The sequence below is a fragment of the Dipodomys merriami genome, unplaced genomic scaffold (assembly GCF_024711535.1).
Source record: "Dipodomys merriami isolate MVZ:Mamm:240054 unplaced genomic scaffold, mDipMer1.0.p SCAF_1, whole genome shotgun sequence".
Lineage (NCBI taxonomy): Eukaryota > Metazoa > Chordata > Mammalia > Rodentia > Heteromyidae > Dipodomys > Dipodomys merriami.
The window spans coordinates 76,719,861-76,744,084 of NW_027202270.1; the positions used below are offsets into that span (position 1 = coordinate 76,719,861).

The 24,224-nt window shown below is 38.4% G+C and overlaps 1 protein-coding gene across 3 annotated transcripts in view; it reads left to right on the forward strand.

Moving 5' to 3' along the window:
* The first annotated feature begins 1,236 nt into the window (after positions 1 to 1,236).
* The window catches only part of Zranb3 (zinc finger RANBP2-type containing 3), a 215,872-nt gene continuing 192,884 nt past the window's right edge, over positions 1,237 to 24,224 (forward strand). For 2 of the 3 annotated variants that reach the window (XM_070023988.1, XM_070023996.1), the window contains exons 1-2: positions 1,237 to 1,628; positions 20,597 to 20,764. In XM_070023988.1, the coding sequence (XP_069880089.1) occupies positions 1,597 to 1,628; positions 20,597 to 20,764 (200 nt within the window). In that variant the 5' untranslated portion in view covers positions 1,237 to 1,596. Of the gene's footprint in view, positions 1,629 to 1,776; positions 1,819 to 20,596; positions 20,765 to 24,224 lie in introns of those variants that run through there. The other variant, XM_070024004.1, reaches the window with a different exon arrangement.

Consider the following 24,224-nt stretch of genomic DNA (forward strand, 5'->3'; position numbering starts at 1 on the left):
AGTTGTTTGTTTGTTTGTTTGTTTTCGGAGGAGGGAGGGAGGGAGAAGGCAGCCTAAAGCTAAAACGCCTCGGTGAATCTGATCCCCAGGCACCGGGACACTGAGAAGTCATTCAACTTTTTAATTTTCCCATTGTGCCTACAAGCCCCAAACCAGTTGCAAGTCTGGTACCAAACCGGTCGCCAAGTCTTTTTTTTTTTTTCCTCTCTCTCTCTCTTTTACAAATTCTCCGGTGCGAGGCCGGGACGGGGTGGGGGGGGGGACTGCGGCCATCCAGTGGGCCGGCAGCCGGGGGCACCCGCGCCGGACACCCGAGGGACGGAGAACCACGCACGCAGGGGCAAACGCTCCGGGCAGGCCTGCTGGCGGGGGGCTGGCTCCCCAAGTCTCTGGGGCTGCAAGAGCAGCTGCAGTGAGCGGCAGCAGCAGCAGCCATAGCAGGGACTCGCGAACCTTTCCCTCTCCGGCTCCGCTAGGCCTCGAGGGGTTTGATGTTCACATGGCCCCCGGGTGGGGGCGGTGGGCTCTAGGTAGCGGCGGCCGCGGCGGCCGCAGTCGCGGGTCCGGCGAGCCCGCCTCTCTCAGAACCCGACCTCAGCGGGCTGGCAGCCGCAGGACGGCGGCGGAGACCCAGCCGGAGAGGCAGCTCCTCTCACACACACATCCCTCGGCAGCCTGGCTTCGGCTCCGTTAGCGCTACCGGTTGGCGGGCGGGGGAGGGGAGCGCGGCGCGTTATTCCCGGGGAGCTGAGGGAGGGGGAAGGGAGGACATCTCTTACCCGCGTTACTGAGGAGGAGGAGGAGGCGGTTGGAGCGCGGTGCGGCGGGGCGACGGCGGGGCTGGGTGGGTGCAAGTGAGAGTCTTACGAAAGGGAATTAACCCCATCACCAGCCCGGACACCGGCTCCAGCGGCAGCCGCGGCGGCAGAATCCCGCCCCTTCCCACCGCGCACTAGTCCCGCCTCTTTGTTCTCTTAGAGAAGAAGCCGACTCCATCATAGGCTGTACAGCTGTAGAGTGACATGAGCAACGTCCAATCAGGCTTGAAAGCACTGCTTTCTCTCCACCCATTATCTTCTCCTGGGCCGCGGGAGAGCTAGGCCACCCTCAAGGGAAAAGGAACCAATCTGTGGTAAATGCCCGCCCTTGAAGGACGCAAATAACAACCAATGAGAAAACTAGGAGGACAGCCATTTTGCCCACTTGTAAAAGGACCACCTTTTCCCACGAGTTGGAGCCTGAGGTTGGGGAGTTCCGGGAGTTTTTATTGACTGGAGATATTGGAAAGACATCATTTCTTTAGGGAGCACTTGTTCTGCTTTCTACGGGTCAAGGAAAATTTATGTTCACTGTGAGGAAAAGTGAGGAATATTGCTAAAAGGTCTGAATCCTTTTAGCGGTAACGGGTTCCAAGCTGAACACCTGGTTTCTGAAGCCTCACTGGCGGAGGGCGGGGCGAATGCGCTTTTCGGCCTAAGCGGACTCCACTTCCCAAGGTGCCTTGCTTCTGCGCCTACCGTTTCCGGTTTACTTCCTGTGAGGCATCACGGGAATTGTAGTCTCGAAGAAATATGCTGCCTACTTGGCCAAAGGAAAATGTCTAAATGTTTTGGCGCTAATGGTCGTAAGTGAGTCTTTTTTTCCAATTAAGGGGCGATGGAGGGTCTAGCGGGATGATCAGGAGTTTCCTCAGAATTTCAGATTAGATTGCTGGGGTTGAACTCTTATTTGAGGTTCCCCCCTCCAACGTCACTTCCGTTCAGGGGCGGACACATCCCAAAACTGTGGCGGGAGCTGGAGATTCTGCAACGGAACCAGGTGTGGTGGTCTAGAGTGGTTTGTCGGGCAGTAGGCAGGGTTTTTTGTCTTGTTTTGTTTTGCTTTTGGCGTGGGAGATAGTAAGTTGAGCCAAATTTATATGCATTTTAATACAGAGTGAGTATATTGGTAGGGGTTCATTCCCAACTCTCTAATGCCATTTTCCATCCCTGGATTTCAGATCCGAGGTTAATCTCTTTTCGCTCATTATTAAATTGCAGTTATATGTATATATTTGTAAAGGACACATCGAATTACCTTTTGCTACTACTTGTGAAGTCTGACTATACATTTTCATGTTGAACGAACTCGGAAGTTCGGGGCTAACTCCTCTGACTTGTACAAACTTTGCAATATAATTTGAAGGAGGAAAGCCATCCTTGGGCTCTGAGTTAATAAGCGTGAACTGGCCAACTTCTGTACCCATAAGTTTGGTGCCACTCCCTTATGCCTTTTCTCCTATCATATTTACTGGGACTTTATCTTCTAAATCATCTGGCAAATATTTGTGCTAGACAAGACTTTGAAAGTACAGTAGTACCTAAGAGAAAGTCCGTTGTTGACAGTAGTGAGGAGAGACTTAGGTAAGCAAAATTAATGGTAAGGTTACCTGTTTTATTATTCTCCCCAAATTCAGTCAGATCTTCAATAGTCCTTTTATCTTTTACCTGTATGTGTGTTTTATTTGGCTTCCTGTTATTCTATCTTTAGGTTAATCGTATTTTTCTCTTTCCATTATTTTTCCTAAGTCATCAGTATTCATCGGTGTTAATGTATGGAGTAGATGAGAAACTTATCTGTAATTTTGCAGTTCTATGATTAGAATCCTTCTATCCTCTCATTCCTTTACTTCCTCCTTTGCTTTCTCCCTCTTTCCCTTTATTTTATGCTTGGATCTGAACCTTTTAGTTCATGCACACTAAGCAAGAGCTGTATCATATTTAACTATTACTGCCTGCATTTAATAATATAGTTTTCTATTAATGCTTAGTTTTTTATAAGCCCTCCCAGTCAATAAACGAATGATGACTATAATTTTGTTATTCCATCTGAGCCATAAATTAAATTGCAATTAATATATTTTCTCTGCCATAATCTGTAAGTATTGTTTACTTTTTTTTTTTTTTTTGGTGCTACAAATGGAATCTAGGACTAAACTACACCCCTACCCTCAGTGTTATTTCGTAGTTGAAAACAGTGGGGCTCAGTACAGTTAAAATAGACTTTGAGCCCTGAAACTCCTAATCAATGCATTTTGGAGCTAAGATTCAAATCCAGGTCCACCTGATTTTTAACTCCGAATGACTACATTCTTCTCAAATATTTATAAATCACTCTGTATGTTCCAGATACATACTGAGAAAGAAATATAAAATTCTACCCCAAGATTCCAGAAAGTGATGGTAATCACTTCCTCTTTTAAGTTACTACTTGTCATGTATAAATTATGTACTCAATTATTTTAAAATATTGGACAGTATTTTTTTTTTTTTTGGTTCCGGTCATGGGGCCTGAACTCTGGGCCTGGGCGCTGTCCCTCAGCTCTTCAGCTCAAGGCTAGCGCTCTACTACTTGAGCCACAGCGCCACTTCCGGCTTTTTTCTTTTTGCTTATGTGGTGCTGGGGAATCCAACCCAGGGCCTCAGGCATGCAAGGCAAGCGCTCTACCACTGAGCCACCTTCCCAGCCCCTGGACAGTATTTTTTAAAGGTGGATTTAATTCTGTTACTCAGAGATACTGTTGTTTATAGACATCTCTACCGACAAAGAATATACATAATGTTAATGGCATAATATTGCTTTGCTTTTTTATAATTTTTTGAAGCTCAACAATAGGTTATAAATTCATCTAAATAAATGTGGATATCATTTTTATTGCCACCTGTATTTCATTATATAGCTTTAATATCAGTTCCCTGCTGCTATCTATTTATGTATTTTTCAATTAAGAATTTTTCTGTTACTGTGGTAAAAACAAATTAATTTTACCATCTTAACCACTCGTAAGTGTTAACTATAATGTTAACTATATCACATATATCTCTATAGAATGTAGAATGTTTTGTCTTGAAAACTTAAATTTCTAAATTCATTAAAAGCTTCTCTTCTTATCACACAATTGACAGCTATTATTCTAAGAGTTTATCTTACTGTTTGTAAATGAGATTACATAAGGGTTGACTTTTACTATGTTAACTATCACTCAACATAGGTTCATTCATTCTTTAGCATATGATAATATGAAATTTTTCTTCTAGGAAGGAATTCATGGTGTATGTGTGTAAAATAATTTTTCTTATCCACTTACATATTTTGTTTTTACCTTAGTTGTGGTAATACTGCAGTGTACATGGGAATACAATTATCTATTCCAAGTTCTATTTTCAGTTCTCTAGCTACATACCCAGAAATGAGATTTCTGAATCAATTGTTAGTTTTTATAGGCAAAGATGTCTTCAAGCACTCTAGTTATATGCTTTCTTGATTATCCCTTGACTGTACACTTTTTGAAGTAGAATCACTTAGCTACCAATTCTCCATTCCTAAATAATTCTTCAGTAAGGATATGCCCTTTGCTAGTAACAGTGTTTGAGAAAACCCATATCCTATCTTTTACTTTATCCAATCCTATTATGAAAAGTAATGGCTCATTAATTTAATTTGTATCTTGTTGAATATTATTAGCATCTTTATATTGCCCATTGGTGTTTAGTCTCTTTTGAGTAGCCTGATAATATCTATCATTCCCTCATAATAATTTTAAAGAAATTACTTTGTAGCCTGGTGCTGCTTGCTGACTCACTGCCTGTAATCCTAGGTACTTAAGAAGATGAGATCTGTGGAAACTTTTATCTGCATTTAAGCACCAGAAAACCTGAAATGTAGCTATGCCTCAAGTGGTACAGTGCCCTTCTTGAGCAAAAAAGCCAAACTAGAGTGTGAGGCCATGAGTTCAATCCCCAGTACTGACATATACACACAAACAGAACAAATAAACAAGAAATTACTTTGTGTTTATTATTTGTCATATATTTTGAGTCTTTACTCCCATTTTGGAATTTCAAATTTTGAAATTCCTCATGCACTTTCCTCATAAGATAAAAGTTAAATGATTTTAGTTCTTTAATCTGTGATTTCCTTTTTGGTTTTTATTGATTTGTTTTGGAAGTACTATACTTTAAACTCAGGGCCTGATAAGTGCTGAGCAGGTTCTCTACTACTTGAGACACTCCACCAGTTTCTATTTTTTGAGGCTCAGAAATAGTTTTCCTATTCCCAACATATGAAAATGTTTTACATATAATTAAAAATGTTCTGCATTCCAAAATTGTTTTTACTTTTTTCTGATATTAAGCCACATGTGGCTAAGCGGTAAGCCACATTCCCAGCCCTATACGATTCTTTGCCTAGCATACATGGAGACCTGGGTTCAATCCCTCAGTACCACATAAACAAAAAGCTGGAAGTGGTGGTGTGGCTCGAGTGGTAAAGTGCTAGCCTTGAGCAAAAGAAGCTCAGGAACAGCGCCCAGGCCCAGGATTCAAGCACCAGGACCAACCAAACAACAACAAAAAGAACAGTATAAGAATGCATTTTATTACAAGAAACTATGTTGAAAATGAACTTTACAACTTGTGAGGAGGAGGGAGGGGATGGTCGGGGCAAAACAAAGGAGGAGATAACAATGCTCCATAGGAAATGTACTCATTACCTTACTCATGTAACTGTAACCCTGCTGTACACTATTTTTACAATAAAAAAACATATTAAAAAAAGAAAAAAATGAATTTTATATGAGGTGCTGGTAATTGACACTTCTCAAATGCTAGGCCAATTCTCTATCACTAAGCTATTAGCTCAGCTTATATTTTTTTTCTTTTCTTTTCCATTTGGTGTATCTGTGTGCATGCGCGTGTGTACATAGGAGTGCCTGCCCAGGGCTGAAACTGGGGCTTGAACTCAGGGTTTTCCCTTAGCTTTTTTGTTCAAGGTTGGAGCTCCACCACTTGAGCCACGTCTTCATTTCTAGCTTTTTGGTGGCTAATTGAAGATAGAAGAGATTCATGGATTTTCCTGCTCAGGCTGGTTTCAAGTGTTTTTTTTTTGTTTTTTGTTTTGTTAGTCTGCAGGCTTGAACTCAGGGCCTGGGCACTGTCCCTGAGCTTCTTTTGCTCAAGGCCAGCACTCTACCATTTGAGCCACAGCAGCACTGTTTATGTGGTTCTGAGGAATGGAACCCAGGGCTTCATGCATGCTAGGCAAGCACTCTATCATTAAGCACCATTTCCAACCCTGGTTTTAAATCTTGATCTTCAGGTCTCAGCCTTCTGAATAGCTAGGGTTACAGACATGAAACACTGGTGCCCAGCTGTTCCATCTCTTCTTGGACTTTTAGTATACCATTGTCTTGAGTTCTGTAACTTTATGTCTTGAATATAATACACTAAGTATTATATTAAGTATTCCAGTTGAACCTGATGATTTCTGAATCCTTTTGTTTAACTTTACTAGTAGTGTTTTAATCCAATAGTACTAAACAGCCTTTTCTAAGTGCTTTGAAATTCATCATGTTCCAAACCTTAGCCCATATATATATATATATATATATATATATATACACCTGTAAATTTGTTTTTCATTCTGTATTCACCTTCTCACTTGTTTATTTGGTCCAAAAATACTTACTGAGGAGAAGTATTGGATAATCAGAAGGATGGATTCATTCCTGTGCCATCTACCTTGGGAAGATTAGTTGACTCTCTCTGTTTCATTTTCCATATATTTAAAATTGAGATAATACAAACTGATAAAGTTGTCCTATCTCAGAGGCTTTTGTGATTATTTAAATGACTTAATATATATGTAAAACACTTGAAATAATGCTTAGCACATAATAAGCATCTTGCTCTTTATTGATACTCTTTTTTTCTGTTCATCTGGTACATGACTTGCTAGACTGGTATAGGAAAGAAAGAAAAAGCCTTTGTAAGAAAAAGCCTTTGTTTCTTGACTTTATTAGTGCATTTCAATAAGGAAGGCTCTATGAAGAGACAAAAATTTAAATGAGTAAAACAATTTATCAGTTATAATTAAGGAAACCACCAGATTTTAAGGAAATGTGAGGGAGTATAGTTGAGATGTTACAGGGTTTTAGATGAGTATGATGTTAACTGGGGATACGTGATAACAGTGAGATTAGGAAAATCGGAATAGTTTTGAGATATATTTAAAGAATAATGAATAATAAATAGACTCAATTTGGTGTTTTAGGGGTGAAGTTAAGAATGAAAGCCAGGTTTTCAGTTTGGGATTTGTTGTTTGTGGGGATTGAACCAGGATTTCAGGTTTTAGCACTTGAACACTGGAGTCAGGCCTCTAGACCACTTATCTATTTTATTTATTTATTTATTTTGGGTCCGGTCGTGGGGCCTGAACTCTGGGCCTGGGTGCTGTCCCTCAGCTCTTCAGCTCAAGGCTAACATTCTACCCCTCGAGCCACAGCGCCACTTCCGGCTTTTTTTTTTCTTTTTGCTTATGTGGTGCTGAGGAATCGAACCCAGGGCCTCATACATGCAAGGCAAGCACTCTACCACTGAGCCACCTTCCCAGCTCAACCTATCTATTTTTTGTTGTATGGTCCCGGGGCTTGAATTCAGGGCTTGGGCACTGTCCTTGAGCTTCTTTTGCTCATTCTACCACTTGAGCCAGTGTCACTTCTATTTTTTTTTTTTTTTTTTTGGTAGCTTATTGGAAATAAGAGTCTTATGTACTTTAAGGCGTTGGCTTGCTTTGAACTCCTTTCCTGAGATCTCTGCCTCTGGAATAGCTAGGATTACAGACATGAGTACCTTCACTTGGCTTTTGTTTTTGAGATTAGGTCTAATTATGACTATGTGGTCTTAGACCTCCTTAGTAGCTATGATTATACCTGGAATATCACCTTCCCAGCTCAGGTCACTCAGTTTGAGTGATTTGCATGATTTCACTTTTTACTAAAACTCTTGGCAGGGAGCTTGGTGGAGAAATCAGGATTTTGGTTTTGAACGTTTAGCTGTAAATGTCTATGAGGCATCCAAATATTAAGTAGGTAATTATAGAAATCTGAAGACAAGAGATGGTATATTTTTTATACTATTGTTGGTAGCATTCTAAAAGATTATCCTTGGGCTGGGAATGTGGCTTAGTGGTAGAATGCCTGTCTAGTATGCATGAGTTTCTGGGTTTGATTCTGCAGTACCACATATACTGAAAAAGCTGGAAGTAGGGCTGTGGCTCAAGTGATAGAGTGCTAGCCTTGAGCAAAAGAAGCTCAGGGACAGTGCTCAGGCCCTGAGTTCAAGCCCCAGGACTGGCAAAAATTAAAAAAAGAGATTATTCTTGCTCCTCACGTCATTCTTTTAATCTCCACAAGGTAGTTCTTGTAAAACAGCAATTTGATTAATCTCTAGTAATGGCTAAATATAGTCCAAACCAAAGAGGAGCACATTTTTAACCTGGCCTCTGCTTCCTTCTTTAGCACTTGTGATAATCATCTTACTCTTATCTTAGGCTATAATAAAGTGGTTTGGATTTTCTAAAATGTTTGCCTTCTCAAATACAGCTGCAATCTTCTAAGAATATTTTTATCTTGGTTCTCAACCTGCAAATCTAACTCTTTCTTTACAATTAAGCTTAACAGATCTATGAGGGAGTTAAATAAGGTATACCATGTATCAAACATTTATTTTAAGTGAAAGCTTTGTTGATTGCTTTCTCACCTTACGGAATGAACAATTTTTCACTTTTATCATAATACTCATATCGTGTTGTATTATTTATATACAGCTCTCATTTTTCTCTTTGATCGGGATGGACGTGAAGCTACACTGGCACAAACTCATCTTTATGTATTTAATACCTGCTGCAACATCTGGAACATAATTGGTATTCTGTAAATATTTGTTGAATGAGTGTTTTGACAGGCAGTGTTATATAGTTGCAGAAATTCAGACTTAATTCTCATCAGTATGAATTCTAGGTTTAAGATCATCACCAGTCATTGTTATTTGATATCTTAAAAGCTCAATTTTCTTATCTTTAATCTCATAACAATACTTAGTAAGTTGTTTGGAGAGTTATGAGATTTTTTTTGGAATTTACTTATGTGATTCCTCACAGAAAGAGGTCACCCAATGAGTAAGTTATTTTTATCATCCTGAAAACATTTGTTTGTGAAATAAAAGATTCTAGTATCCTTGCTTTTAAAGTAATTGAATATTAGACATGACAGTTTAAAAGCCCCATGACAAGTGAGTTAGAAAATGTTACATAATGCTTTATTTGTTGAAATTGATATATTATTATTTTATGGTATTCAATTTTACTGATAAAACATGATTTTAATTTATTAAATTTAATTTGTGGTTTACTGATAATCTCTAGCTATATCAAGTATAAACATTGAAATAGAATATTTGCTGTTATATAAGTATATACTGTTATGTAAGTATAAAGTATGTGAAAATATAAGCTAAATTCCCAACTCTCTCAAATTTGCTGTGTTTCTGTAGCATGACATAAGAATTGGAGTAGATTAGTAGATCTCTTCATTGACTATCTTTTCAACTTCCTTGACTTACCATTTCAACCATCCAACTGGTTGTTTTCTTTGTGAGTCTTCTTGTATCCATGTACACTAAACGAGGGTATCTGATAGACCTTCAAAAATGTACAAATTGGTGACTTATTCAGGCCAAATTTGTGTTTTTAATAAGGAACTTTGAGCTGTTTGTATTTTTATATGATTATTTCTGCATTAACCATTTAACCCCGGGTAAACGTAGTTATTGAGGTTACTTGCTTTTGGCCCCTCTCTCCTCCTACCTTTGTCCAGCTGCTTCCTGTTAGTAGTATGTGAATGGGTCACCCAAGATGTCCTTTAGATACTATTTACATTTACTAGAATATATATGTAGCCAAATTGCCATAGAGATGGATACATTTATGTTGACAATTTTTTATGACTAGGATACTTAAAGACCCAAACTTAAGTCTTACTTCTGTTACTATATAATCTTGGAATTTTACCTTTCTGGATCTCATCATCCCAAACTTTGAGTATCTATTGTGTATGTTAAGACAAAATTTGTTACTGTTGTTTGTCCTCTTTTTTTTTTAAGTTTCTCATATGTAACTGAGGTTATTATTGATTGATTGTCTTGCTATGTAAACCAATATAGCCTCAAATTTACTCTGAAACCCAAACTGGCTTCAAATTCTTGATTGTCCTACTTCATTCTCCTAAGTTCTGGAGTTATAAGCATGCACACCACCATGCCAGGCTTGAGATTATTTTCAACTCACAGGTACTTGAAAGAAAGAGAAAGAGCAACAGTAAGAGTCTGTATATTGTCTATTTTCTCTCCATAGGTTAAAAACTATACTACAGTGTTATGTTTAGTACATTGAATAGTATGATAGATTTCCATCCATAGATATCCCGCATGTTGCCTTATCTTTCCCCCTCTTTGTGGTACTACTGGGGTTTGAAGTCAGGACCTAGAGCTTGTTAAGCTGGTGCTATTTCATTTGCACTACACCTCCAAAGCCTTGCCTTGCCTTGTCTTGCCCCTGCCCCTGCCCCTGCCCCTGCCCCTGCCCCTCCCCTCCCCTCTCCCTCTCTCCCCCTCTTTCTCTCTCCTCCCTGCCTCCCTCCCTCCCTGCCTCCCTCCCTCCCTTCCTTCCTTCCTTCCCTCCCACTTTCCTTCCATCCTTCTTTCTTTGGCTGGTTATTTTGGAAATGAGTCTAGAAAACTTTTCTGCCTGGGCTGGTTTCAATCCACAGTCTTCAGATCTGTCTCCTAAATAGTTTAGTATCCAAGCCTGAGCCACCTTCATGTTGCTTCAAATTGTCTTTTAATAGCTACCACCTCAATCTTTGGGACTTATAAACCTTTCCTATTTCTGCGATTTGTCTATTGTTTAGAGCTGGATATGGTTGGTCAAACCTATAATCTCATCACTAAAGCCTGAGGCAGAGGATTCTGAGTTGTTGACCAAACAGAGCTACATAGCAAGATCCTGTCTCAAAATGCATAAATTTAATGTTTATTCTAGTTCACAATTTCTTTGCATCTATTCTGTGGAAAAAAAATCTCATCCATCCAAACAAGTCAAAGTATATTAATTCCCTGACTAGTCATTTGCTTATTATTTCCACAGATCTGGTAGTATATTTTAACAGTATCTGATTTACCTCCACATAATTCCATTAACTTAAGAGTCATTGAATTCCAATCAAATTTATTTTATGTCCAATTCATTACATAAACAATTATCTCAAAAGGTTATAAATCACAAACTTCCTTTCTGAAATGTTAATCAACAGAATTATTTGGAAGTTACATTCTACTGGATTTTACTGGACTGCATTTCCCAAATGAGTAGTTGTTTTGATAATTTTATTATTACACGATATTAAAATTATATATTGCTACTTCTGAGGCAAGTAATCAATTCAGATTTTTTCCTCTATAAAAAGAAGACTCCTCAGCCAGGCACTAGTGGCTTACACCTGTAATCCTATCTACTCTGGTGGCTGAGATTTGAGGATCACGGTACAAAGCCAGCCTGGTCAGGAAAGTCCATAAGACTCCCAATTAACCACTAGAAAACAAAGTGGTCTGTGGCTCAAGTGGTAGAGCCGCTTGTCTTGAGCTGAAGAGCCCAGGGACAGTGCCCAAGCCCAGAGTTCAAGCCCTACAATCACCACCACCACCACCAACAACCTTTTTCTAGCCTGTTTGCTCTCTTCATTTGTTCACTCCTCTCTCCTTGATCCCAGTGACATTTGTACTTCGATACCCTGTAAATTTAAAACATTAGTATATATTTAATAAAATCTTTTTGCTAAGTTGCTAAAATATTCTCCAATGTTTATGATTAGAACAGGATATACGTTTATTTTAACATTTTATTTGTAGTTTAAAAAGACTAAACCTGAATCTTCTGTTATTAGTGTAATGTCGATTACAACTGATTTTTTGTAGCAGTTGAACTTTATTGGAGATACTTCTTTTCTTAATTATATTATGTTGTACAAATGAGTTACCATTCAACAATGTGAATGCAATACATCTTGATTGATGTCACCCTTTCATCATTCTCCCCAGTTTCTTCCAACTCAAGCGCTTCCCTCAAATTTCTTAATTTCATAGGATATAATCTGGATATTATGACTATGTTTTCCCCAATTTCTTCTCTTCATTCACCCTTCTTTACTTGACTTCCCTTCCAAACCTTTCAAGTGCCAGCTTCCTGATACTGATTTATGTTGGACTGTGAAAATTCATTTAAATTCTTTCCTGCAGATACCATATTTTGGTTAATAGATTTTGTGCACACTTGTATACAACTTCATAGTGTTTACTTATACATTTAAAAATTAGTTCTAACTTTCAGTATGAGAGAAAACAGACATACTTTGTGCCTATGGAGCTTGCTTACTTCACCTAACAGTTTTTTCCAGGTCCATCCAGTTCTTTGCAAATGATGTAATATCCTTTTTCCTAATAGATCAATAAAATTCCATTGTGTATATATTCCACATTTCTTCATGTGTCTGTTGGCCACTTTTACTCTTTCTGAGAAGTCATTGTTTAGCTCATTTGCTCATGCATTAATTTGATTTTTTTTTTTTTTTTTTTTGTCGTGGGGCTTGAACTCTGTCTGGGCTTGGGTGCTGCCCCTCAGCTCTTCAGCTTCAGGCTATAGCTCTACCACTTGAGCCACAGTGCCACTTCTGGTTTTCTGGTGGTTTATTGGAGATAGGAGCCTCACAGACTTTCCTGCCCACGCTGGCTTTGAACTGTGATCCTCAGATCTCAGCCTCCTGAGTAGCTAGAATTACAGACGTGAGCCACTGGCACCCACAGCATTGATTCTTTAAAGGTTTAATTTCTTGAGTTCTTTGTGTACTGTGGATACCACACCACTGTCAGATATATAGCGAGCTGGTAAAGATCTCCCATTCTGTAGGCTATCTTTTTAGCTTGTTAACTATGCCCTTTGCAGAAACTTCTTGGATGCAGTCCCACTTGTTAATTATTTCTTTGAGTTTTCTGAGCTCCTGTAACTTTACTCATAAGGATTCTGCCTTTGGAAATATGCTGTAATGTTTCTCCTACTCCTTCCTGTAGTAGTTTCATGGTTTTAGGTCTTACACTGAGGTTTTTTTGTTTGTTTGTTTGTTTTTTGGGTCCAGTCATAGGGCCTGAACTCTGGGCCTGGGCGCTGTCCCTCAGCTCTTCAGCTCAAGGCTAGTGCTCTACCACTTGAGCCACAGCGCCACTTCTGGCTTTTTTCTTTTTGCATATGTGGTGCTGGGGAATCGAACCCAGGGCCTCGGGCATGCAAGGCAAGCGCTCTACCACTGAGCCACCTTCCCAGCCCTGAGGTTTTTAAAAAATCTATTTTCAATTGCTATTAGTACCAGGTGACAGCCACCCAGTTTTAGTGTTCTGCATGTGGATATTCAGTTTTCCCAACACCACTTGTTAAAGATACTGCCTTTTTTTTATCCTATGTTTTAGGTGGCTCTAGGTCTGTGGATTTATTTCTAGGACTCCTCTTCTGTTCTTTCAGTCCTCAGACATGTTTTTGTGCCAAGCTATTTACACTACTATAGCTCTGTACAAAGGTTGAAATCTGGAATTGTGATAACTCCTGCCCTGCTTTTTTTTTTGCCTAGGATTGTTTTTGTGTTTTTGTGGTTCCATATGAATTTTTGGATCCTTTTCTATATTTCAGAGAAGTATGACATTAGTATTACAGTGGATATGACATTGAGTTTGTAGCTAGTCTTAGGCAGCACTGCAGTTTTCACGATATTAATTCTTCCAATCCAGGGAACATGGAAGACCTTTATACTTCTAATTCTAATGTCTTGTTCAGTTTCTTTCTTGAAAAATTTATAGTTTTCATCATAGAAGTTCTTCACTTCCTTGGTTAGATTGATTCCTAAGGTTTTTTTTTTTAATTTTTCTTTCTCTCTCTCTTTTTTTTTTTTTAGACTTTTGCAAATAGAGTTGCTTTCCTAATTTCACTCTTGATCTTTCATTGTTGGCCTACAGAAAAGCTACTGATTTTGTCAAAGTTATATATCCACTATTACTTTGTCAAAGTTATTTATCAGCTCTAGGAGCTTGGCTGGGGGGCGGGGCGGTGATCTCTAACATCTTATCCATATAGAATCATATCATCTACAAATAGGGATAGTTTTACTTCTTCCTTTTCAATTTGGATCCCCTTTAGTCTTTTTCGTGTTTTAGGAATTACAGTACTATATTGAAAAGTAGTGAAGAAAGTGGACATCTTTATCTTGCTCTGGATTGCAGAGGAAATTGTTTTAGTTCTTCACCATTTAGTATGATGTTAGATGTAGGTTTGTATATACTTCTTATTTACCATTATTTTACACTGTAGATAGTAGTATAAATGAGAAAGCACTTTAAAATGATTTTTTCTTAGGAAAACCATTTATATTCCATTAATTAGAATTAATTACAACTGGAACAGTGTGAGGGAAGGGGTGACATTTATGAGACTAATGTAACTGTAACTTCTCTGTACATTATCTTTATAATAACAATAAATTTTTTTAAATTAATTACAGCTGTTTTTTTTTTTTCATTATTAAAGTTTGAACCAAGGGCTTGTGCTTGCTAGGTAGGTGCCCTGACACATGAGCCACCCTGCCAAACTTTTTCTTGTAGGTTGTTTTCTGGCATAGGGTCTCTCATTATCTTACTGGGCAAGCCTAGCTGTGATCCTTCTATGTGTGCTTTTCTGTGTGCCTAGAATAACACATGTGCATCACTGGGATCAGCAGTTGTGCTTCACCCATCCTTAGGATGAGAAATGCACACTGCTGTATCCAGAGATTAGTTGAGATGGAATTTTGAGAAATTTTTGCCAAGAGTGGCCTCAACATCAGTCTCCCAGTGTCTATCTCATAAGTAGCTAGATTAAAGACTTGAACCACCTAGCTAATTAGAGCATTTCTTACATAGTTTATATATCCACGTTATATATATGCTTGATATGAGTGATACCATACTTTGAAATTAAACTGAAACTTACATTTATTTTTAGGGTTAGTCATTCTACATCCTTGCTGGTTTGTTTTTTAGTGTTTTTTGCTTTTGGTTTGTTTTTTTGTTTTTTGTTTTTTTTTTTTTGGCTGTTTCTGGTTTGAACTCACTTGATCCATGCCTCTAGTCCATGTACATTCAGAGATGCAGTCTCTTAGACAAGGCCATTCCTGCTGGAGCTGGCCCTGAACCAGTAATTTTCAAATCTCAGCCTTTTTTTTTTTTTTTTGTCGGTCGTGGGGCTTGAACTCTGGGCCTGGGTGCTGTCCCTCAGCTCTTCAGCTCAAGGCGAGCGCTCTACCACTTGAGCTACAGTGCCACTTCCGGTTTTCTGGTGGTTTATTGGAGATAGGAGTCTCACGGTCTCTCCTGCCCGGGCTGGCTTTGAACCGCGATCCTCAGATCTTAGCCTCCTGAGTAGCTAGGATTACAGGCGTGAGCCACCAGCGCCCGGCTTCAAATCTCAGCCTTTTAAGTAACTAGAATTATAAGCATTGGGCACTGGTGTTGGGCTTGCATTTAAAAAATCTTATTTGTGAGTCTATTAAAACTTTCTTTAAAGAACTTTAACTTCATTGTTAGTTTTTGTTTTGTTTTGTTTTGTTTTACCAGTCTTGGGACTTGACTCAGGCCCTGGACACTGTCCCTGAGCTTTTTTGCCCAAGGCTCCACTTCCTGGTTTTTAGGTGATTAATTGGAGATAAGAATCTCATGGCCTTTCTTGCCCTGGATGGCTTCCAACCCTGATCTTCAGATTTTAGCCTCCTGTGTTGCTAGGATTACAGGTGTGAGCTACCAGCACCTGACTTAAAATATTTTTTTAAGTTTTTTTTTTTTTTTTCTTATTTACTAGCATTGGGGATTTAACTAAGGGCCTTGTCCTTAGCACGTGTTCTACCATGTGAAGCATGCCTCCAGCCCTTAGATCTCAACCTCATATTTCTCTTATTCTTTTTTTTGGGGCGGGGGGTACGATTGTGGGGCCTGAACAATGGGCCTGGGCGCTGTCCCTCAGCTCTTCAGCTCAAGGCTAGCGCTCTACCACTTGAGCCACAGCGCCACTTCCGGCTTTTTTTCTTTTTGTTTATGTGGTGCTGAGGAATCGAACCCAGGGCCTCAGGCATGCAAGGCAAGCGTTCTACCACTGAGCCACCTTCCCAGCCCCTTCTCTTATTCTTATATGTACTCCATCAACAAACTCTATTAGATTCACCTTTGATATGATTCCTGGATCTATGATTTCTTTGTTGGGATGCTTTTGCAATGTCATAAATGTTTTTGGACCATGAATGCTCTATTGTTCACTAAGCTTCTTGTGGGTGTGCTATTAAGAGGGTACTGAAAAATGCTCACTTACTGGTATTTATGATGAACTGTGATGAACTTATTCAGACAGATCTCAGCCATAAATTATTTTTAAATCTACTTGCATACTGAAAAGAGGGCTTTGTTGACTAAATTCTCTGGGCACAGTTATCCCTTTCCTATTGGTAGCCTAAACCTCTGCAGTATGTGCTTTTCGGTAAAATTTTCAGTGAAGGTAGAAATATTCTGTATGTTCAGTGTTTAAAATGGGATTCAGTAGCTGTTTGTAGCTACCGGGGACTGGAAACATGGCTATTGTGACTAGAAAACTAAAACTTTAGATTGATTGAGTTTTTTTCCTTTTCATTTCTTTTCTTCCTTTTTTCTTTTCTTTTTTTTTTTGGTCAATTGTCCCTGAGCCTCTTTGTGCACAAGGATAGTGCTCTGCCACTTGAGCCACAGTGCCACGTCAGTTTTTCAGTGGTTAATTGGATAAGAGTCTCACTGGGACTTTTCTGTACAGGCTGGCTTCAAACTGTGATCCTCAGATCTCAGCTTCCTGAATAGCTAGGATTACAGGTGTGAACCACCAGTGCCTGGTTGAGTGATTGAGCTCAGGACCTCACACTCTTGCTGAGCTGTTTTGCTCACCATTGGTGCTGTACCACTGGAGCCATGCCCTAGTTCCTACATTACAGAACTATACCTTTTAATTTTTTGAGGTGGGGCAGTACTGGGATTTGAACTAGGGACTCGAAGCTTATTAGGCTGTCGCTGTACAACTTGAGCCACACTTTCAACTTTATTATTTATTTCTGAGACACGCTCTTGCTGTGTAGTCCAGGCTGGTCTCAAAATTATTGTGTAGCTTATGGTGAACTTGAATTGGCTATGCTTCTTTCCTTCTTTGTTAATGCTGAGAGTATATGTATGTGCCATTATGCCCAGATACAAAATTAATTAACCAATTATGATGAATTAATGTTAATTTTTTGCTAATTCTGGGGCTTGTTCTCAGGACCTCATTCTCGCTCTTACTTGTTGGTTGACACTGTACCACCTATGCCATGCCTCCATTTTAGCTTTTTGTTGGTTATTTGGAAATAAAAGTCTTTAGGCTTTGTCTGTCTGGGCTGTTTCAAGCTAGATCTGTTTCCTGACTAGCTAGCATTATAGGTTGAGCCCCTGGAACCTGGCTACCAACAATTTTTAATTTTATTTAATTTTAACTGGATTTAGACAGCCACATGTGGCTAATGATACTAATTTAGCCTTTTTGTTTAAGTAGAATTTAAAACTTAATAAGGTCATAAGTAATGTGAATCTTACTTATCTCAATAGCTTTATCATGTACTGTTCTGTCCTTTGGTCTTTCTGCCTCTTGAAAACATTAAGCCTTTTCTCAAATCAGGACTGTTGGCCTGATGTTCTCTGCAGAAGTGCTTTTCTTTTTATCTTGAGTGGTTTTTTACATCCAGAAGTCACCTTCTAAGAAAGGTCTGTCATGGTCAGCCTATCTAATGTGGCAGCCCCTTCATAAGGTCCTTATAACATTTGTGCTGTTATAATTATTCATCACGTTTATTTGTTTTCAGTATTTTTTTTCTTTTTTTTATTGTGAAAATACTGTACAGAGGGGTTACAATTACATGGGCAAGATAATGAATACATTTCTTATCAAGCATTGTAGCCTCCTCCTTTGTTTCCCCTTCCAATCCCTTCCCATCCTCCTCCCCCCCCCCCCCGCCCCCTTGTTTTCAGTATTTTAAGAACATAAATTCTGTGAAGATATGGCCCTAGCTTCTTTATCATGGCTTGTAGTACCGATTTGTAACAAATAGTATATACTCTGTGTGTGTGTGTGCATGGGTGTGCATGTGTGTGCATGTGCATGTGCATGCGCATTTGTGAACAATGGGGCTTGAATTCAGGGCCTTATACTCTTACTTAGCTATTTTGCTCAAAGCTGGTGCTTGTCTACTTGAGCCACATCTCTGCTTCCAGCCTTTTGCTAATTAACTGAGGTAAGAGTCTCAAATATGTCTGCCTGGGCTGGCTTCAAACCGAGATCCTTAGAGCAACCTTCTGAGTAGCTAGGATTACAGGCATAATCCACTCGTACTTGGCAATGCTTGTTTCTTGTTTTGTTTTGTTTTAAAAGGTAATAGGAACATTTATTAGATAAAGAAATCTGACAGAAAGAGAGATATAGACACAAGGACAGAAACAAAGACAAAGATAGAGACAGAACCAATGGGAAGTCACCTCAAATCAACCATCTTATACTAGTCAAATTGCTTGTTTAATTCTTGAGATTCTCAGTGGACAGAGAAATTGGCTATTTTGAGGGGAGATGAAAGTATGGGGTTTTATAAGTATACAAGTTTTGTTCTGTTTTGGGTGCTGAGAGTTTTACTCAGGGCTTTGAATTTGCTAAGCAAGTGCTCTACAGTTTTCTACAAAATAGTTTTAGTATAGTCTTACTACTCTATAAGTATTTATTTATTTATTTATTTATTTATTTTCTTGGTCATGGGGCTTGAACTCTGGGCCTAGGCTATAAGTAATTATTTAGCAGAAAGCAATTTTTAAAAGATTTGGTGAGATTTTATATATATATATGCTATCTAAAATGATTATAGTGTGCTATTTTAAAAATGACTTTTTTCTTTCAATACATTAATTTTTATGTGGTAGAAAATTAAATATATTTATGGAAGTCTTAAGTGAAAAAGGAACTAATCAGATAGATTTTATTTTGTGTATTTAGCTGATTATAAGGAATGAAATTTAGTCAGATATGGTGGGTAATTCCAGTATTCCTAGTTATTCTCAAAGGTAGTTAGAAGTCAGCCTAGGGAAAATTTATTGAGACCTCCATAAGCTGAGAGTTGTAATTCATACCTATGATTCAGCTGCACAGGAAGTATTGATAGGTGAACAGGAGATCTCAGACTTGCCTGGGCAAAGAGGCTCTAAATGAAAAGTAATCTCAAGTGCAAAGGGCTAGAGGCATGGCTCTAGTGGTAGAGTACTTGCCTAGCAAGTACATAGCCTTGAGTTTAAGTATTGTTCTGAAAAAAATTACTATTTAATCATCTCTTATAGCAATATCAGATCAATTTAGTTGTTAGAAATTTTGAGTTAGGGGCTGGGAAGGTGGCTCAGTGGTAGAGCGCTTGCCTTGCATGCCTGAGGCCCTGGGTTCGATTCCTCAGCACCACATAAGCAAAAAAGAAAAAAGCCAGAAGTGGCGCTGTGGCTCAAGTGGTAGAGCGCTAGCCTTGAGCTGAAGAGCTGAGGGACAGTGCCCAGGCCCAGAGTTCAGGCCCCACGACCTGACCTCTCCCCCCCCCCCCAAAAAAAAGAAATTTTGAGTTAATGTACTTTTATAGGTTTTTTTTTTTTTTTTTTGCCGGTCATGGGGCCTGAACTCTGGGCCTGGGCGCCGTCCCTCAGCTCTTCAGCTCAAGGCTAACGCTCTGCCACTGGAGCCACAGGGCCACTTCCGGCTTTTTTCTGTTTATGTGGTGCTGAGGAATCGAACCCAGGGCCTCATGCTTACAAGGCATGCACTCTACCACTGAGCTAGGTTCCCAGCCCCTACTTTTATAGTTTTTATGCATGTTTGCTTCACTTTTACAAAATGTGATATGATATGGAAATGTGTTTATAAAAAGTTCAATTTAGCATATTTTTCCTTGTTTAAAAATTACTGAATGGAATATAACAAAAATTTGTTACCATGTAAAAATCTCATTTAGTCCTCTAATTTTTCAGTGATATGTTTACTGTATGAAAGAAGAATATGACTATTTGTGTTTTAAAATGAAATACAAAATGCTGCTCCTAGAGAATTTATTAAATAATTGCTTTTGGATTTAACTTAGTTTTTTAAAAAATATATTAAAATATATTAGTCTATATTAATTGAATAAGGAGTGGTTTCACTGTAACATTTCCATACATCCTGATAAAAGTTACGACCTCTATCACTTTCCTTTATCTCCCTCCCACATTTTTAAAATAATTTCACCAGGTTTCCATTTTCTGTTTTCATACATGCAAATAAATTTCTTCAGCCATAATCATCCTCATTCACCTTCTCCACTTATCTTTTCCCCTTTCTTCTGGTACCCACTCCCTCAATAGAGCCAGCATTAAATAATTGTTTTTGGATTTAGTCCTTTGAATTTTCCTAGTAGCTCATTCCAGGAATATGATTTAATAGTCATGTATAGAAGGTATATCAAGTAATGTTATTTATATGTGATTATGTAATATTGACAATATTAACAATATTGATTTTCTTCAAATTTCTGTTTTTATTTTTTAATTTTTAGGATCATCATGCCTATAGTTCGTAATTCAAAAAAGTCTCTTACACCTCAGATTTCTGGTTTAAAAAGTAAATCTTACGAACAGCTGGATTTTTTGCCTGACAAGTTAAGAACAAAGCTGCTTCCATTCCAGAAAGATGGCATCATTTTCGCCCTCAGGAGAGATGGCAGGTAAAGTACATTTATAATGTATTTATGCATTTATTTACTTTATTTTTTTTTTGTCAATCATGGGACTTGAACTCTGGGCTTGGGTGCTCTTCAGCTAAGGCATGTGTTCTACTACTTGAACCACAGTACCACTTCTGGTTTTTGGTGGTTAACTGGAGATAAGAGTCTCATGGACTTTCCTACCTGGTCTGGCTTTGAACCGAGATCCTCAGATCTCAACCTCTTGAGTAGCTAGGATTACAGGCGTGAGCCACCAGTGCCTGGCATGTTTATGTATTCATAATGCATACTATAAGTGTTAAATTCCTGGCAACTATACTAAAACAAAAATAACAACCAGAGAAAACCTGTTCAAATCACTTTTTTAAAATTAGTCTTCCTTTAGTAGAATTGGTTACGACTAAACTAGCTTCATTTCTTTCTTTTTTTTGGGGGGGGGGGTCCGGTCATGGGGCCTGAACTCTGTTCCTGGGCGCTGTTCATCAGGTCTTCAGCTCAAGGCTAGCGCTCTACCACTTGAGCCACAGCGCCACTTCCGGCTTTTTTTTCTTTTTGCTTATGTGTTGCTGAGGAATCGAGCCCAGGGCCTCTGGCATGCAAGGCAAGCGCTCTACCACTGAGCCACCTTCCCAGCCCAACTAGCTTCATTTCTAAACTGTGTAACTTATGCTTCAGATGGAAATATATTGAACAAATTCTAAGTATTTTAGGTACTAGATATTCTCAGTCTCTTATAAGTCACAGTTGTCTAGATTATGTTGTGTGTGTGTGTGTGTGTGTGTGTGTGTGTGCGCGCATATATATATATATATATATATGGCAATATAATTACAACATTTTTATTTTTTCTTTTGGATTAGAAACCTCTGGTGCTTATACTACTGCATATATTTTATTTATTTATTTTATTTGTGCTGTTCCTGGGACTTGAATTCAGGGCCTAGACACTGTCTATGAGCTTTTCTGTTCAAGGTTAGCACTTTCCCACTGGAGCCACAGCTCCACCTCTGGCTTTTTGCTGGTTAGGTGGAGAAGAGTCCCATGGACTTTCCTACCTGGGCTGACTTGGAACTGTGATCCTCAGATCTAATCTCCTGAGTAGCTAAGATTACAAGCATAATCCACTGGTGTATACATATACGTAGATACGTATACATTATATGTATATAATACATACACATACGTATATACGTATATGCATATACATATACATACATATGTATATATAATACATTTTATTTCTTTTCAAATTTCAAAATACTTATTTAATCTCTTTAACCATATTGGGCCGTTACATGGTTTTTCATATATTTTTTCTTTTTCTTTTTTATTCATTTATTTTTTATTATTATAAAGGTGATGTACAGAGTGATTACATAAGTCAGATAGTTTATAAGTCAGGTATTCCATATTTTTAAGTAAAGTGTTATCTTTCGTATTCACACATATCATATATTTCTCCTCATATTGTGAAATCTTTTTTTTTTTTTCTTTTTTTGGTTGGTTGTGGGGCTTGAACACTGGGCCTGGGCACTGACCTTGAGCTTTTCAGTTCAAGTCAAGTGCTCTACCACTTGAGCCACAGCACCACTTCTGGTTTTCTGCTGGTTATTTGGACATCAGAGTCTCACAGACTTTCTTGTCCAGGCTGGTTTTGAACTCAGCCTCCTGAGTAGTTAGGATTATAGGTGTGAGCCACCAGCGCCTGGCTTATGAAATTTTTTAAACATTGAATGAATGTTAGAGTAGACACGTGGTAGACCTACCATCCGTCTATCATTTACATTCCATTTTTCTATCTCTCCATCCTTGCATCACATTAGTTTATCCTATCCTTTCCATTCATTTCACAACAAATTTAGACATTAGTATGCTTCTCTGAAGTACTTAAGTATGTATGTGGTTAATCCTAGATCATATTTGTTTACAGTGTTGTTTCTTATAATGTTAATGAGAATGCATAAACTTGACAAATAAATATATTTGTATAAACCAAATCTACCATTCTAGAAAATGTTTTCACTTCTTTTCCCAATCCATTATTGGTTTTACGTTTTTTAAAAACTATGTTTTGCTTTGTTCTAGAACTTTTTATAAATGGAAGAATATAATATGTGCTGTTTTCAAAGACTTCCTTCATTCTCTGTAGTCTTACTTAAAAAACTTCTTTAGTACTTCCTATTGTATGCACTTACTTCTACAGGTGATAGTTGATAACTAAGATTATAGGTTTGGTGCTTTTTGCTTTACACCTGTATCTTCCCACCTTTATTAGCCTACACATCATTTTTTTTTTTTTTTGGGTCCGGTCGTGGGGCCTGAACTCTTGGCCTGGACACTGTCCCTCAGCTCTTCAGCTCAAGGCTAGCGCTCTACCACTTGAGCCACAGTGCCACTTCCAGTTTTTTTTTTCTTTTTTTGCTTATGTGGTACTGAGGAGTCAAACCCAGGGCATGCAAGGCAAACGCTCTACCACTGAGCCACCTTCCCAGCCCCCTACACATCATTTTTGTACATTAGCTTTGCTTTTATGGAGTTATACAATTCATAATATCTTTGTTACTCAAATTCCTGAAGATTTTAGTCACATGTAATGCAGGCATTAGCTTTTTAAAATTTCAGTGCTAATACCAGTTTCTAAAACAAACACATTTCTTCACAGTTGCTAGACAAGTACTATGCCACTTCTGCCATACTCCTTAGTCCTTTTTCTTTTTTCCTCCTGGCACTATGTAATGCCTCCTTCTCAGCCTTTTTTGTTGATTAATTTGAGGAGTTTTACAGCCCGGGCTGCCTTCTAATCATGATCCTGAACATCTCAGTCTCCTCAGTAGTTAGGATTATAGGTGAGAGCCATCAGCTTCTGACTGACTCTTTTCCTTGTTAACTTTTTTTTTTTTGTGTTTTTAGTTATCTCTAGTTTTTTAGTTAGCATATATTAGTTTATACAAAACGTCATTTTGTTTTTGATACATAGTGTCACTAACTTTTCTGTGTTGGCCTTGAACTCATGATCCCCCTGTCTATGTTTCCTGTATGGGATTATACCACCATACCTGTTACAGCCTTTAGCTTAAGTAGTTCATACTTGTGTCTTTGAGCTTATTGGTAGACAGAATATAAGCTATAGAGTCATACTCTGTTTCATTGTGAATCATTTACTCTTTCTGTGTGATGCTTAGTATGTGTCTGTAATCATTTGAACTTCAGATTCATTGACTAGAAAATGAATATTTTAAGTCTAGTTGCTGCAGTTATAAAAGAATTCTAAGTTCGTTGAAATGGTCAAATAAAATGCCTACTATACTTTTCTTAGCTTTTTAAAAGATCTTCCAAACTTTTCCTTAGACTGTATAAAATATAAATATACATAGTAAAATAGTAAAATGTAAAACATTTTCATCATCCAAAGTGGCCCTCTTTATAATCAACTCTTCTAAAGTAGGCAACCTTGATATGA